Genomic DNA, 16662 nt, shown 5'->3' with positions numbered 1-16662 from the left:
AAAGTTCTGTTTTTAAGACAAACGGTCGTCAAATTTGAGCTTTTTTCTTTGAACCACTTATTCTGTACTTCTGTTTCTTCTGTTTCTTTTCCTTCTCGTCTTCTTTGATCTCCTCAGCAGCAGATGTGTCGTCTTCCAGCTGTTCTGATGGCGGCACTGCTTTTATTGCTATGATCTCAGTGTTGTCAGCAGGAGCTCTGGTGCATTTTTGTTTTGTCGTTTTCTTCTCAGTTTCAGTCTCTTTGGGGTCTGCACACAGAAATGACAAAATAAGGAGGATTCTTCCTATTAAAAGGGAGTTTTTCCTCCCCACTGTCACCAAAGCATTTGCTCATAGGGGTCATATGACTGTTGTGTTTTTCTCTATGTATTATTGTAGGGTCTACTTTACAATATAAAGCACCTTGAGGTGACTGTTGTTGTGATTTGGTGCTGTATAAATAAAATTGAATTGAATGTGTTTGGTTGTTATCAAAGACTTTTATAGAGTGGACCAAAGGTGACACTCTGCTTAGTTATTTCAGCTGAGTATCATAAATCCGCAGTGTCAAAAAACATTGTCTGATTATTAATGAGACGGGAAACAAACGTGTGACGCACCAGGTTTTTTTGATGGTATGAAATTCCACACGACAGTGACAACGGTACAAATCCACAGCAGGCCAACTACCACGATGATGAAAGTGGCCGATGGTTCCTTCCTGACAGCAGAGCCTTAAAAGATAAAGAAATACAAGTTATTTTTGTAAAACTAGTTCTGATTTGGTTCAAACTGCACATGATGAGGGTGAAATCATGAAATAGTTTGTGAATGTGAGTCATTATTACCTGGAACATGTATGTGTGTCTCTCTGCTCTGGTTGGTGTTCCTCTGTTGGACTCTGCAGGTGATGTTGTTGCTGTGTCTCTTCTCCACAGTCACTCTGCTGCTGACAGTATAGAGGTCATCAGGACCTCTGAGGGTCTCTGTAGGTCCAGCAGAGAGGAGGTTTCCCTCACCGTCCAACCACAGCAGCTCAGGCTCTGGATACCAGCCTGCGGACTCACACTGTAACACCAACCTGCTGCTGACATTTGACATCACCTTCATGACGGGTGTAGATGCTGACCCTGATGAAGGGAGACGAGAGAAATCACAGTAATCTGCTGCACACATGTTACAAGAGAACATTTGGATATCTACTAACTGTGTGTGAGATTATCAATATCGTTACTTTGAATTATTTATTTACACTGGAAAAGACAAATAATGTCACATATTCCAGAAAAATTTTAAAAGATTCTTTTGTGCTAATAAACTTTGACAGTAGGAATTAGTCATAATAAAGTTAAATAAAATAATCTTACCAACAATAAGATGAACATATGACCTTTGACCCAGCTGTGGAATGAAACATCTGTACGGTCCTTGATCAGACAGCTGTACTTTGAAGAGAGTCAGTGAGACGTCTCCATGCTTCAGTTTATCAAAGGACAGTGAGGTTCTTCCAGCGTACGACGGCTCTTTCAACTCCACATTTTCTTTCTTTTTCTCCCACATGTAGATAAATCCTGGTGTCAGGTCAGTTCTTGTCCACTCGAGCTGCAGGTGTGAAGAGTCCACGGGAGTTTTCAGGAAGCAGGGTAAAACAACATCATCACCCAGCAGAGCCACTATTTGCTTTGTTGGAGCTTCCTGAGAATAACCTGCAAAGAAACACATCAGATTTGATTTACTGCTGTAGGATTCATATGAAAGGCTGATTGTGTTTTTTATTGTGTAAAGAGTCTCTGTGTACATGACCAGGGCTCGACTCTTTCATTATCTGAAGATAAACATGTTTTTTCAGCCTGTAATTGTGTTTTATGCCTCGAAACTTACCTCTGCAGAAGAGAAGAGTTAGAGACACGGCAGCATTAATGAAGGATGAGAGTCGAAGTGTAAAAAGTCCAGAAATCTGATAAAGAGCCATGATTCACCTCTGAAAATGAACAAAAACAAATGCTCTTTATCTCTGTCTTACAGGAAGCAACAGCACAATCCTTTGAAACATTAAACATTACAGTCTTAAATATGAAAGCTCAAATTAGAAAAAAAATACCTGAAGGAAACACTTTTAGAGACACTGGAAAGAATTTCTTCTTTGTTCAAAGACTTTCTGTACAGATTTCCTCTCTGGTGCTCTTCTTCACCTGCTTCCTGTTCCCACAGCAGCAGAGAAAGCTGAGGGTGTGTGTGAAGATCAGACTGAGCTCCTGAAGAGCATTGGTCATTACTGTGAAAATTAAAAAGAAAAGCAAGCTTCCTGTTACTATTTTCTCTGTCAAAGAAACCAAGACAACAATGTGTTTTGTAACGTAGCTTTTTCTAAACCCTTTAAAATATCAGAAAGTACAGGTGACGGCTCCTACGCCTCTACATGTACTTCTGGGTTTTCATGGCTGCTTGGATTGGAGGATTGGCTTATTTACACTCATTTGGTTAAATGAGATCGTTCAGATTTTTGTAAGTTTTGATGCTTTTCAGATTTTCTTTTGTCTGTTTGGGTCTAACAGAGCAATACTGAGCAACAACTGTCTCTCACTGCAGTTTTCTAGTAACTCCTCAGAAGGAGAGTCAACAACTCTTCAACAAAGTCTAACAATGTGGACACACACAAAATGGTACAGACTAATCCAATTCTACAAAATGGTGCGAAATTCAAAACCTGGTAAAAACTGGAGTCTCTTTCCCAACACTCACTGACTTCATACAGACTCTAGTGGTGGGTGTTTACTCACTCAAGCTAAGTGGCATTAGACAACAGTGGAAATTCATGAATGTGATCTTGAGCGAAATGCTCAAACCACTTTCTGTCACACTGAAACTGATTCTCTGATAAAACAAGAAGGAACAGCCGATTATTATTATTATTGTTGGTCTGTGGCAGGGATGTGACGATACAGAAAATAAGAAATCCTACCTCGAACAAATGTTTTTCAAAGCACTGGAATAGCAGCCTATGTGTCTCCTGCTTCTTCTAAGTATTGTTGTTGGACTTTGAACAATTATAGGTTTTGCTGCTCAAGCCTGGATTGACTCATACATTTGTACAAAGGTTCCTGAATCATTAATCATTACAAAGTTATGAACTCAGAGATTTGTTCTCTTTTTATATCATTGTATTTAACACACACGCATAGCCACACACACAGAAAGTTGTGTTTTCATATTTTTGTGGGGACATCTAATTGACATAACGCTTTCCCTAGCTGCTTACTATAACCATAACCCTGACACTAAAACCGCATTTCGAGTATTTACACACACACACACACACACACACACACACACACACACACACACACACACACACACACACACATACAACCCAATTCAAAACCACATATTGCAAATTTCAGAAATGTTATGGACTCTTTATTGCTGCTTTGATAAGAGCAGAATGCCAGACTGCAGATAAGATCTGTGCACTACTGACAAGTGAGTTTATGCCCTGTAACAGTGGCATAAACAGGTTATTAAACGTCAGAAGTAACAGAGTCAGAGTGATACTGTGTGATTCTGAGTTTAACCAGTTTTGAATGTGTTTGTGTGGTTGTTGTTTGTTTGTTTTTTTGTAGAGTATTTTTGTTTAAAGTTTAGGCAAAAGGGCAGAAGACTTCAAGAAGTGTCTTTTAGGAAGTGTGGAAAACTTTAATATAACAGGTGTAAAGTTTAGGTTGCACAGTGTGCAGTAGTATAGTTATGTATTGCACTACAGAGACCACTTCAACATGATTAAGACTACAAATGGTCGAGTATTTCACCTTTTAACCTTTTCTGACTTCAGCTTTTTTCTTGTGCTTTTCTCATGTTACCGGCTCTGCTCTGGACAAAAAGGAGGTCAACCAGGAGCTCAAGAGAGCCATAAAAACTGCTAAACTGGAGTAGAAAAACACAGTTGAAAAAAAAATTCACCACAGGGGACCTCCACTCAGCCTGGCAGTTCCTCAAAACCATGGCCTCTGTGAATACTGTGGTCATCACCCCCAGAACCATCCAGGTGGAGAGCAGGAACCCCTCCTCCCTCCCTGACGACCTCAACGCTTTCTACACCAGGTTTGAGATGGTGGTAAGAGATGGTGGTGACCTTCTCCAGTAGGCAGAGGGATCTGGCTGCTTCAGTCACCACCACCGTCCACGGGAAGCCAGTGGAGGTAGTTGAGGAGTACAAATACCTGGGAACCATCTTTGACAACCTCCTGAAATTCTCTGCCAACACAGAGGAGATTCTCAGGAGGTGCCACCAACAGCTACACCTCCTTAGGAAACTCAACTCCTTTGGAGTCAGCACACCCATCATGATGACTTTTTACTATGCCTTCATCATGACCTTCTCCATCACCTGCTGGTTCCACTCCCTTAGCCTTCAGAACAGGAACAGACTGCAGCACACTGCATCAGTGTGCTCTAATATCATTGGCCTGCCTGTCAGAACTCTGGCACAGGTTTTTAGCCAACAAGCCCTTAGACTGGCAGCCAAAATCATCAACGACCCCTCTCACGTTCTTCACCCTGCATTTCAATGGCTGCCCTCTGGGCGACGCCTCCGCTGCATTTCCTGCAGGACTGAGAGGAGGAGAGCCACCTTTGTCCCCAAGGCCACCCTGCTTTTTAAGATAAGCCCAGATAAGACCATTTCCCACACCAGAAACAAAAACTACTCAACACTCTTCTTATACTACCGACAATTTATTCACTCTTAGTCACTTACAGTTATGTATTCACCTTTCAGTCACTTTAATTTTAAACTGTAATTTTAAAACTGTATATTCTGTGTATTCTGATCTTATTGTTCTTATCTTCAAGGTTATCTGCCCTGTTGTATGTTAATTGCCCCTTGGGGATAAATAAAGTCTTTCTGATTCTGATTCTCATGTTTTAAAGTTCTTAAATGGTGTCCAGTCCACGTATTTTGTGTCATTTTCCACTTCTGAGATTTACATATAGGACTGTTTGTAGAGACAAGGATGTCAACATGTCTCACACGCTTCCTCTTTTTTTTAATTACACTCTAGTCATTAGGTTCACAACTTATCACCACACAAGCAGGGCCCTGAACGCCTTGGGAGGTGCATTAGTTAGAGGCTGGGGTGTGTGGCTGCTGCAGTAGCCTCATTCACCCCATTACTGCTACCTGCCCCTCAATTTTATCAGCAGGTTAGACATTAAGGGTCTTGGGGGTGATCCCTACGTGTTAACAACATTCTAGTTTTTACACAATCATACTCACCCAAAGTAGTTTGAATATTTCTTTTTAAGGATGTCGTTCATTTCAAAACATAGCAGAAGGTGTTAAAGTAAATATGAGTCAAATAAGAATGCGAAATTTAGACAGCGGACTTCAGCGTTAATTACATAACTCAAAAACACAACGTGGAATTAATTGGTGGGATTACATGAATGAATGACCAATTTTTAATTATGAATCAAAAATATGCCTTTTAAAAAAGCACAGATGAATGTAGCTATTCTAAAACAACAAACGAGGACGTAAACGTAAAACAAGGAAATAACACTTCTTGTAATTTTATTACATGAAATTGATTATTCTTAAAGTGACAACTCGGTTTTGGCCAAATTCACCAAACTCTAAAAGTGTCAGAGCATCGCGTCATCCACCACACCATGGAAGCACCAAACCAGCATATTAGAATAAAAATACAATAAACGTGTTTACAATAAAACAAAATTTAAAAAAAAAAAATGTGATACAGCACACAGTGCCTACTGTTGCAAATGTAAATTATTAACATACTGTACATATACACACACACACACACACACACATAAAATATAATACACACTTTTAATTACAGACACACACATCTGGCTCAGAGGCATCTGCTGGTTTAACATGTGGCTAAAACACAGCTGTACCTTCAGTATTTCACTGGTGTCCTGGTGGATGTTAACAGGCTCATCACATACAAACTTCTACATTTCTGAAGTGTGGGACACATTTCTAGATCAGAGATTTTTAGCAGACGGACCTGAGGCACTATTCTGAAAATCCTACGTCACCTTGATCTAAAGTTATGACGTTCACACCGCATAATTTACATGTGAGCACTAAATCTAAATAATTAATTAAAAAATGTTTTTGACACATTTAACTAATTGTCTATTTATTTCACATTTTAATTAATTATTGCCACATTTAATTAATTATTTAATGGTGTATTTAATTAATTCATTATGGCAGTCCTGGCATTCCATAGTTTATCACTTATCAATTTGTTAATATGTGTTTCCAGCCAAATCGTTGGGATGCGCATGACAGACAGATTGCGCGAGCTGCGGGTCTTGAACTTTCTAAGGGAAAAAAGACTTTCTCACGGCCGGTGACAGCGAAGCGGATAACAGTCTTCAGTAGTGATGGGATTTCCGGCTCTTTTTAGAGAACCAGCTCTTTCGGCTCAGCTCACTAAAAAGAGCCGGCTCTTTCGACTCCGAACCGGCTCTTCGGGTTGTTTTGTTGCTTTAATTAATTTATTATTAACGATAATATAAAATTATGCACAAAAGGAATTACTAATGCAAAAAAAAGTGGTTTTATTTATATATGTTTATATATAAATGGCAGAGCAATGCTGCTGATGAATGATCCCCATAAGGGTGGGATATCATCAAATTGATGATTACCTGTCTCTCTACAATATGGAAGCTCCTTTCAGGTATCATAGCTACCAAGCTGAATACCCACATGAATCAATACATGAGCACACCAGCAGGTCAAAGCACCAGCTCCTGGTTGAGAGAGCAGTACAACAGGACTCTTAGATCAGGCAGAGGAACCTGACCTGAGCACTGCCTGGATTGACTACAAGAAAGACTACCGCTCATTGCTCCACGCATGGATCTTGGAGTGCTTAGCACTGTACAAGGCTAATGGTGTATCGATAATCTTTGTTAGAAACTCGGGTTGACCACACCAGAAGCAACTTAAAGGCAATTGAGGCTGGAAGAGCTGGGCACCACTGCAACTTATTTACCTCTGATCAGCAGCACATGGCTCAGTGGGATAAACATAAATAATGGCTTAGATTTGGTTGAATTCTGGTTGGGAAGATCCGTATGTGCCCAACCTGTAACTGTATATATTTACCTCTGCAGAGGAGACGTGCTAAAGCATCAAAACAGCAGTGAAGGCTGAGAGCCGATGTGTAACAAGCAGCATGATCTCCTGAAGAGACATCCCTGACTTTTAAAAAAATAAAAATCAAAACTAAATGATTTTTCTCTCTTCATTTCTCAGTGAACCAAAAAACAGGCTCTCAGGTAAGATCACATTCATTGATGCACACTGTGAGGTGAACAGTGAGCACTGAAAACACAGACTGATACGTAGAAATGCCATCACATTTGCCACACTGACTGTGAATGGTGTGGAGATATTAGCATCAACTAGACCGGTGATGACGCACAGGACTGTGCTGTGCGTTGAATTGTTGTTTGTACTGTATCTCGTGTGTTTGTTAAAATAAGTGGAAGTCCAGCATAGCTACTGTACACCTGACTGTAAGTACTGCAGAATTCAAAAGGAGCTGATTCACCAGATCCAAAGGTCTGATTGGATTTCCACCACAGGATTGTGTGTGTTTAACACAGTGCTGCCTGAGGGCCTGAACATAAACAACATTGAGTAATGATTTCAGCTTCATTAAAAAAAAATAATCTGTTTTTATTGTCATTTTTCACAGTGTCTGGGTCTTAAAACAAGAAAAAAAAAAAGGAGACTTACAAATCCAAGCAAAAGAACTGAGTAAAACTAAATACATTCAACAGTGATTAAAACCATTTTAAATACACAGTTAATTGGTTTAATTTAGTGTAACATGGAAAATATAACATTATCAGGTGAACATATTTACAAACACCTGGATTTGTTTTTACTGGCCGAGTATGTAGATATGCAGAAACCTTCTTTTTGACACTTAAACAATGCAGATGATATAGGAAATGTGTGCTTTATTTATTAAATGTCTTAGTTTTAGCTTATTATGAACTGTTGCCCTGAGATAACTTACAAACATTGCTGTTTGATGGTACACCTGATGTTATTAATCTGCCAAACAGACTCTTTGTTGTGCTCTCCAGTATCTCCTGCGACACCCTCAGGTGTATTTTTATCCATCCATGATGTCAGACTTTAATTGTAACATATTAACTATAATAGTTGTTTTAAACTAAACACTGCAGTACAAAAAATACATTCAACAATAAAACATTGATTTCAGTTAGTGAATCTCAAGCGGTCATTTATGGAAAGTGAAACAATGCACATAAAAATGTTCAAGAAAGAAATGAATAAATAATAAAAGCTTGATGTATGTCGTCAGTGAAGGACCTTTCTGTTTTTGATTTTTTTGTTGGTTTTCACACGTTGAGACCTTCTTCATTAGTCACTCTGCTTAAACACAGAAAGACAATTTAAAGATTCACAGAGTTATTCTGAAAATTACAAGTTTAACAAACTTGAAAAATGTGACTAAAAACAAAGGTAAACTAACATCTGTTAAAAGTGCTCTGATTATTTACATTTACATTATTAATAAAACTTTCAAGAACATAAACTTTCTGTCTCTGATGAGTTACTCACTCTTCACGCTCTTCAAGCAAACATCCACGTCCTCACACCAGGATCAGCGGGACAAAGAAAACCACAGCAGCGATCAGTTCTCGTCTACCTGTCAAATACAATAAAACATTGATTGCAACATGAATGCACAATGGCATGAATGTGATTCAGTGTCAGTGTTGAAAAAGAGCTTAATATATATATAATATTTCACAGACAGGAGGTGGAAATAGGAAATAACCAGTTTTATTCAGAAAGGGGGGCACAGGGCTTTATTTATATTTGACATTGTGCTGATTTTTAATCAAACCCCAACTGTGTGTGCTGTAAACTAAGGCTGTAGTTACAAGGATATATTATTGCCTGTTGTTTACATCACAATATATTTTCATAAGCGATCTAAGATGAGAGAACAGTTTTCATATTGTCACAGTTTGATGTTACATTATCTAAAATCTGTTTCTGCCACCTGTCACCTCTCTGTGACACCACCTTTATTTGTTTCATTCACATTTAAACCTCATACTAACAGTAACCATGTGACACACTGCTCAGACCTTTAATTCAGCTTAGATTTTTTAAATTATATTGAATATACTTTAAAAAAAAATTTTTTTTTAGTTGTAGGCCTGCATTTCTGAGTAGATTAAAAATTGTAGTGGTCCTCATGGACAGCTGCTACAAACCAACTGCCTAAATGTTACACTTGAGTATTTTTCACCTGTGTCTTCGGTCCCTTTATTCACAGGAGGTGGTTGGAGGTTTCTGGGCTGCTGTGTTGTTTTTGTCTTCCCAGGTTTTGGTTCTGAAATGGAAAAAAGTATGCCAGTATGAAAAATACGGAAGTGAATTAAGTTGCTCTAATCTTGTATTTGATTTTCTCTGAGGATCATGTCTCGTATGCATGTACTTCTCAGAATACAAATACAAATCAATATCACAATATAATTCCACCCTGTAGTTAGCAGAGATTATTTTGCTACCTTCAGGACTGAAAAATGAAGCCTGGACTGAGGAAGGACAAACTGCAGTTCATCTAATGTCCACATGATGCACTAGAAGTGACTCAGGCCTCACAAACTCTTTTGAAACTATAAAAATAAACATTTTTACACTCTGCTAGAAAAAAATGTTTTTCGTCATTTTCACAAGGCCCACATACTGCAAAGAATGACGGCCCTTTGGTGGCCCAGATCTGGTTTGCCAGATGTGGCCCACACATGGGCCAGCACAAGGCCAGTTGCAGACACACTGCTGGTCCTCTGCTGGCCCATCTATCGTGCTCTATCACGTGATGCATACTGCTCCGACGTGCTAACGTTATGAGCTGAGTTACGCCATGTCGCAAGTTTTGTGAGGTGCTTTCGTGATATTTAATGGATCGGATTACATTTTTTATTTCTTTCCGATATCCGAACCAGTAATTTAGGTCAGTATCGGACCGATACCGATACATAATATCGGATTGGTCCATCTCTACTCGCAAACATGTCAAACCTGCATTTGAAACGTTTGCTACCATAGCAGGATATATAAATATCCTGGCCAGGCCTGTTTTCTATAAGCCTGGACACATAAACCAAACCATAATCGGGCCAGATATGGCATGCCATCGCATAAACTGAGCGCTCCTTAACTACATTCATACACATTTACACTCGCGGCATGCAGACTGGAGGAGCCAGGGATTGAATTACTAACCTTCCGATCAACAGGTGACCTGCGCTACCGCCTGAGCTACAGCCACCCACTTGCAAAGATGAGTAAACCCTCACTAGGTTTTGGATAAAGTGTACACTCACAAACCTGTCAAACCTGCATTTGAAACGTTGGCTACCATAGCAGTATAGTATTGCAACATGGCATTTTGGTCTTCTAACTAAAATAGGAAAAAAGGAACATAAATAGTGTCATCATTGCCAGACCTGGCCCACATCTGGTTGACATACACTCTGCCATGACACCAGTCAGTCAGAAGTGCCAGGTTACCGGATCCCGGCCAGACCTGTTTTCTATGGGCCTGGGCCATATACACCAAACCACAATCGGGTATCTGGATAACATACCACCACCATGCCAGAAGTCAGCCAGCAGTGCCGGCTTGATGCCAGATATGGGCCAGACATGTCTGCTGTGTGGGGTGTGTTCTCTTGTGCTCATCACTGGTCTGTCTGCGTGTCATCCCTGCATGTTTTCCTGTGAGTTATGGATTTATTATGGAGTTATTAGATTTTCCCAGTTTAAGTTTGTTCTTAGTTTCCGTCCCATCTCTTCTCTGTCTGTATCATCACCTCATGTAAATAAAGCTCACTCATCGCATCTATGTCAGTGCCTGCGTTTGGGTCCTTTTCCCTTAAACTATTATTTTCAGGTATCTGTAGCTTACTTGAGTATTATTTTTCGGCTAACTTTTTATTTTTACTCAGTACATTTAAGCACAAATATTTGCACTATCTACTCCTTAAATTTTCAAAAAGAGACTCATTGCTTTAGGTTGAAAGTGGGTCAGAAGGAGTGCAGGTTTCCATAAGTTGTTTTTGTGGTGCTTCAAAAACCTACTTAGCACTAGCCAGGAAACACAAAGGGAGTTATTGGTTGTTTTTTTTTAAGTAGCAGGTAAAAAAACAGCAAACAAACAAACAAAAAAACTCTGTTTGCAGTTTGTGGCACTGTCTGTTATAGCTAAAGATCCAGCTGCTGTATTTCACATGAAGAGAAAAGAAAGAGAGCTAACCTCACTCAGAGATGGAGAAAGATAAGGAAGCAAGACAAGAGAGGAAGAAAGAGGGTTAGACTTGGTAGTAAGGACTGCTCAGTGGTGTTTGATAAACTAGACATTTAAAGCTTACATTTAATGTAATAATTTCAATCATATTGGATATTCCTACCAAAAAAAAACTAAGCTAACTAGCTTGTGTTATGCAAATATCACATGAAAATACTTGGTGCTTTCTATGGGATAAATACGTTTATAAGCTTGTGGTACTGCCCTAAATTTATTGTAAAGAACAGTGTTGGACTGGTGCGCAGAAGCTGTGGTGCTGGTTTATATCAAGTGTAGAAGTGTAAATTTAAGATGATGATGGTTAGATTAATTCACTGAATTTCACCTTTATACCAACTGTATACTGTCTGGTATAAAGACATGGACATCAAATCTTAGGGTTTCCCCACCTGCTGAATCCCATTGTGACACCTGACTGTACTCATTTTACTATTTGTGTTGACTATTTGTATTTGAAGTCAATACAAACTAGGTACTCCACCCTCCACAGCATTTTCCTTTAACTGCAGCTGTACTACATAACAGAGTCAAACAGAGTCAAACTGAGAACATTTATTAGTATCAGAATTTAGATTCGAATATTTGTATTATTCTGTATTTATATTAGTTTATTATTATATTAATACAGCACAGTTATCAAATACCTTTGTACAAAAATAGCTGGTAGAAATGTCCTTCGGGATGTATTTTTTAACCTAGGTATTTGTACTTAAGTAAAGAACGTCTGTACTTTTGCCAACTCTGCTTAGAGTTTATGGATGTTATTAACCACAGTTCTAGTCTGATAATTCAATGAAATGCTTTAGAAAGCATTGATGGCTGTCAATATATTGAGGTCCAGTAAACAGTAATGAGGGCTGAAACTATTTAAAGAGATAACAGCTTGTATTATTGTTATTTATTTATTTAGTTAGATATGTTATTGCAAATTCAAAAACTAAATGTAAGATTTACAAGCAAAAATCTCAGGATCCAACCTATTTTAACAGCTTACAGTGATCACATGTGTATTAATAAATTGTCTTACCAGAGACGGTGAGTCTGCAGCTGTTGGAGCCGCGGCCATAAGCTGTGTCCACGTCACACAGGTACAGAGCCGAGTCCTCAGTCCTGAGTCTGGACAGCTGGAGTCTGATTCGTCCTTCTCTGAGGGCGTCTTTGTCACTCTGGACTCGTCCTGAAAACCTTTCATCCTGAAACTCTGACACCTCAACACCATCATAAAGAAAATAAAGAGTCAAGAGTTGTTGATCACCTATCAGTCTACAGAGGATCTTCAGTGATGAGATGGACGTGTCTGGTTTGGTGGTGAACGTCCACTCCAGTGTGATGTTGTGGTTCTCCTCTGCCTGATAGGAGCTCTGTGTCACATCCACTACAAATGATCCTGTTGAGGAGACAGAGAGGAGCAGACACACTCACAACTTTATACAACATCAGAACTCCTTTCACAGTGAATCAGAGACAACGCTGTGAAAAATCACTGATTTGTTGGTTGATTTGTTCAAAAAGATCAGAAACAAATCTACAAACTACAAAATCAACAATAATAATCTCATGAAGTTCTGCTGTGACAAACATGGAAACAATGATTTTTCCTCAGCATGAAGGAAATAATGAAACCATCAGAGAGCTGTGCTGCAGGATGCCTTTATTAAGGCTGTGCCATTAATAGAGTTCATTATTAGTTACTTATTAAAACAAGATCAACTAAATAAAACAATTATTGTGTTTCATTGTTCCGAGATCAGTTTCTGGTTCAGTTTTTAAACTTAAACTTGAATAAATCCACTTTGTTTACACAGTCAGTGAAATGAAGATGATCTCAGTACTGACCAAGATAACTGTGATGATGATTTTGTTTCCATGACTTTGATCATGAATCTGTTGATCAGACTTATTCAGTATCTCTGCAGTCAGCACAGTTAAGCAGCCACAGTTTGACCATCCACCAAAATCTAAAGTCAATTTAAACAGCTCACAGAAAACTTGATTCACTGAGAGGTTTTGAAATCATGAAGAAGAAACTGGATGGTTGTAATTTACATGTGAGCTCTGAAAACGTGTCACATTAGAAGGATTTCAGCCTGTAAACATCCACAGCAAACATCCACTCCCACTGAGATCTGCTCCATGATAAATGTGAGAGAAACTAAACACTGATGACATTTTAACTGTGTCCCTCCTGCAGATGGAGCTCAACATCAACTAATAACACAGATGTTACTGTAAACATTTATCTGCTCAGTTTGGAAACACAGAGACTCTGAAACTGTTTCAGGATTGTGCTGCTGGAGAAACAAAGCAGAACTCTTCACTGTGGATATGAAAAACGGAAACTACTGTTTCTGGTTTGATCAGGATTTTCACTTCTGCTGCTGTGTGCATGCTGATGGAGTTCACTGTACTAAATATGTCCTTTTACACATTCATGTTTGCTTAGGTTTTTTTTTAAGGAAGTGAAACTGGATCTACTCGTCGTCACAAGAAACTTGCTATGCTTTTTTTTAAACTAAAGAAATAAATGGTTTCTAAATTACATGTGAGCATTAAAAAAGTCCCATTGGAAATATTTCAACACAAAACTGAATCAGTGTTTTAAACCTACTCATCAGTTAATTATTGTTATTTAAAATGCTCTCAAAGTAGAGTCTGTTAAAAACATACTTATTTACCTTTAACAAAATCCAAGCTGAGAATAAAATTCCACAGAGAAACAGAGTGAAACCAGTCCATGATGACTGCTCAGATGATGGACGAGAACGAGCCCACAGTCTGAAGCCTGAAGTCAGTACACGTCTCCTCTTCACAATCAGCCTGCAGACAGTTAATCACTCCATGAAATCTCAACACACACACATGAAATTCATATTTTTGGAAATATTTTTGAAAATAAAATTCAATCTCAGTGTTAAAGAGAATTAAGTGGTTCCTAAAAGTGCAGAACTTGCCTGAGAAACATCAGGTTTTCAGCTCCTTTTAGTGTCAAAGTGATTCACTGACAGCTGTCATCATTGACACATCAAACAGCAAAGAAGAAATGTTCACAGTAAATTTAATTAATTTACCAACATGTGATTAAATCTAGTTGATCAGCTGTGATAGTCTATAATCTACACAGCTGCTAATGTGACTGAGAGTGATTCTAAATAAAAGCTGCTTACCTTGAAAGCAGAAGAGCGAGTTTAAGGACACGACACAGATCAGTACAAGAACATAATGACTGTAGGACGGAGCTTTGACTCTGGCACCAACCTGCAGTTTGTTGTTGAACTGCTCCACCCACATTACGGCAACCGGGATTCAAGCGGTTTGAAAGTGTGACTGAGCGGTGTCTGGTTATTTCCTCATTCTTGACCCACTTCGTGGGTCCTTTCTGCTTTTTTAACATTTCAGTAACTGTTTGCGAAGTTTAGGAGACAGTGAGGCTGTCACTATAATTTTGTTGCCACAAATTTCAACAAGTTTTTCTTGAATAGAAATTAATTAGTAGTGGAAATAATTTCTGGTAGCATTACAGAAATGTAGCAATGACAATAATATTGTATGTTGTAATCGCACTGGACAATTAGTGATACAAAACAAGGTTCAAGGTTCTTTATTTGTCACATGCATAGTTATACAAGTATAACACACAGTGAAATGTAGCCTGACACGCTCCTCAACATGTGCAAAAATGGGGGGGGGGGGGGGGGTGTAGAGGAAGAACAAATATATATATATATATATATATATATATATATATATATATATATATATATATATATAGTATATACACTGGGTGAATGTGCAGTAGTAGCAGCAAGCAGGTGAATTCTGTACATTAATATGAATAGATATCTGACTATTTTACAGGATAGACAATATAAACATATGTAAAATTAAAGGAATTTGAAATGTACATTGTGCCTTGGTTTAGTGTCTGGAAGAGTCCTGCCTCAGTCAATTATAGATGATGTGAGAGGGCGGGTGTGTGTGTTTAGGGCACGGATGGCTTGGGGATAGAAGCTCCTCTTGAGTCTCTCTGTCCTTGCCCGGAAGATGCGGAACCTTCTCCCAGATTGCAGAAGTTGGAACAGTTTGTTGCCAGGATGGGACGGGTCCTTCAGTATCTGCGCTGCTCTAGTCCGGCATCTCCTGGTGTAGGTGTCCTGAAACGGGGGGAGAGCAATCCTGCAGCAGCGTTCTGCTGTACGGATCACTCTCTGGAGAGCTTTTTGGTCCTTCACACAGCTGTTCCCAAACCACGATGTCATGTTCTGTGTGAGGATGCTCTCCACAGCGCCTGTATAGAAAATCCTGAGGATCTTTGGAGAGACCCTGAACTTCCTCAGTTGTCGTAGGTGATACAGGCGCTGCCTAGCCTTTTTGGTCTGGACCTGAATGTGGGCAGCCCATGTCAGGTCTGAGGAGATGTGGACACCAAGATACTTGAAGGACTGCACCCTCTCCACTGGAGCTCCATTGATGATAATGGGCTTGTAGTCTCTGTGCTGACCCCTTCTGAAGTCCACCACCAGCTCCTTGGTCTTGCTGACGTTCAGCTGGAGGTGGTTGTCCTGGCACCACGATGCCAGATTCTTCACTTCATCCATGTAGGCCGCCTCATCGTTGTTGGAGATGGCACCCAACACCACTGTGTCGTCAGCAAACTTCACAATGGTGTTGGAGCCATGGGTGGCCACACAGTCTGAAGTGTAGAGGGAGTAGAGCAGTGGCGAGAGGACACATCCCTGAGGTGCTCCTGTGTTGATGGTGATGCTGTTGGAGAAGCACCTGCCCACCCTCACTGTTATATTCTGGTCTCATTCACGACAGACTCCAGAATATCTATTTCCTACCCAACGGGGTAGTAAGTTTTATTAACAAGTCATGCGACTCAGATTGGTCCTCCGCCATGTACAACCGCAACATACAGCCTAACAATCCTTACTTGTGTGACACTCTAAAACGTCCGTGCAGCAACACAATCTATTGTGGAACAAAACATCTTGCAAACAATAATTCACATTATTACATCCCTTCTCTTTTTTTTTTTTTGTTTTGATTTGTCCTTCTTCTCACTGAGGGAGCAAACAATATGAAACACTCAAAGAATACAAAAGCATTCCACTTGTTCAAACATGTACATTTCTGTAAGCTGTAGTGAACATCAATATCCACAGAATACACAACTCTTCCCCTCAAACAATAAACCCTCATTATGTAACATAGTCCTTGTACCGAAGTGGTGGAACCACTTTGCGGCCTGACCTTGTCCTGACACCCCCTGATACC

General features: G+C 39.4%; 1 protein-coding gene across 1 annotated transcript; it reads right to left on the bottom strand.

The window, feature by feature from the left end:
* Window positions 1-28: 28 nt before the first annotated feature.
* Window positions 29-1967, bottom strand: LOC120737203 (butyrophilin subfamily 1 member A1-like). The gene is made up of 5 exons (XM_040037778.1): window positions 1862-1967; window positions 1348-1686; window positions 829-1110; window positions 601-714; window positions 29-249 (listed from the first exon to the last, which is right to left on the bottom strand). The coding sequence occupies exons 1-5, from the start codon at window positions 1950-1952 to the stop codon at window positions 29-31; spliced, it is 1047 nt and encodes a 348-aa protein (XP_039893712.1). The 5' UTR covers window positions 1953-1967.
* Window positions 1968-16662: the final 14695 nt, after the last annotated feature.

Source organism: Simochromis diagramma, unplaced genomic scaffold (assembly GCF_900408965.1).
Source record: "Simochromis diagramma unplaced genomic scaffold, fSimDia1.1 OVJJ01000233.1, whole genome shotgun sequence".
NCBI lineage: Eukaryota > Metazoa > Chordata > Actinopteri > Cichliformes > Cichlidae > Simochromis > Simochromis diagramma.
Note: the sequence above shows the minus strand (reverse complement) of the source record. Positions and strands in the feature narration are given on the sequence as shown.

Bases quoted from the DNA above. Each gene is read 5' to 3' on its own strand.
- LOC120737203 (XM_040037778.1), bottom strand. From the start codon at position 1,952: ATGGCTCTTTATCAGATTTCTGGACTTTTTACACTTCGACTCTCATCC. The intron at 715-828 runs GTAATAATGACT...TTATCTTTTAAG, and splicing joins GACACACATACATGTTCCAG to GCTCTGCTGTCAGGAAGGAA. The intron at 250-600 runs GTGCGTCACACG...TTCTGTGTGCAG, and splicing joins CATACCATCAAAAAAACCTG to ACCCCAAAGAGACTGAAACT.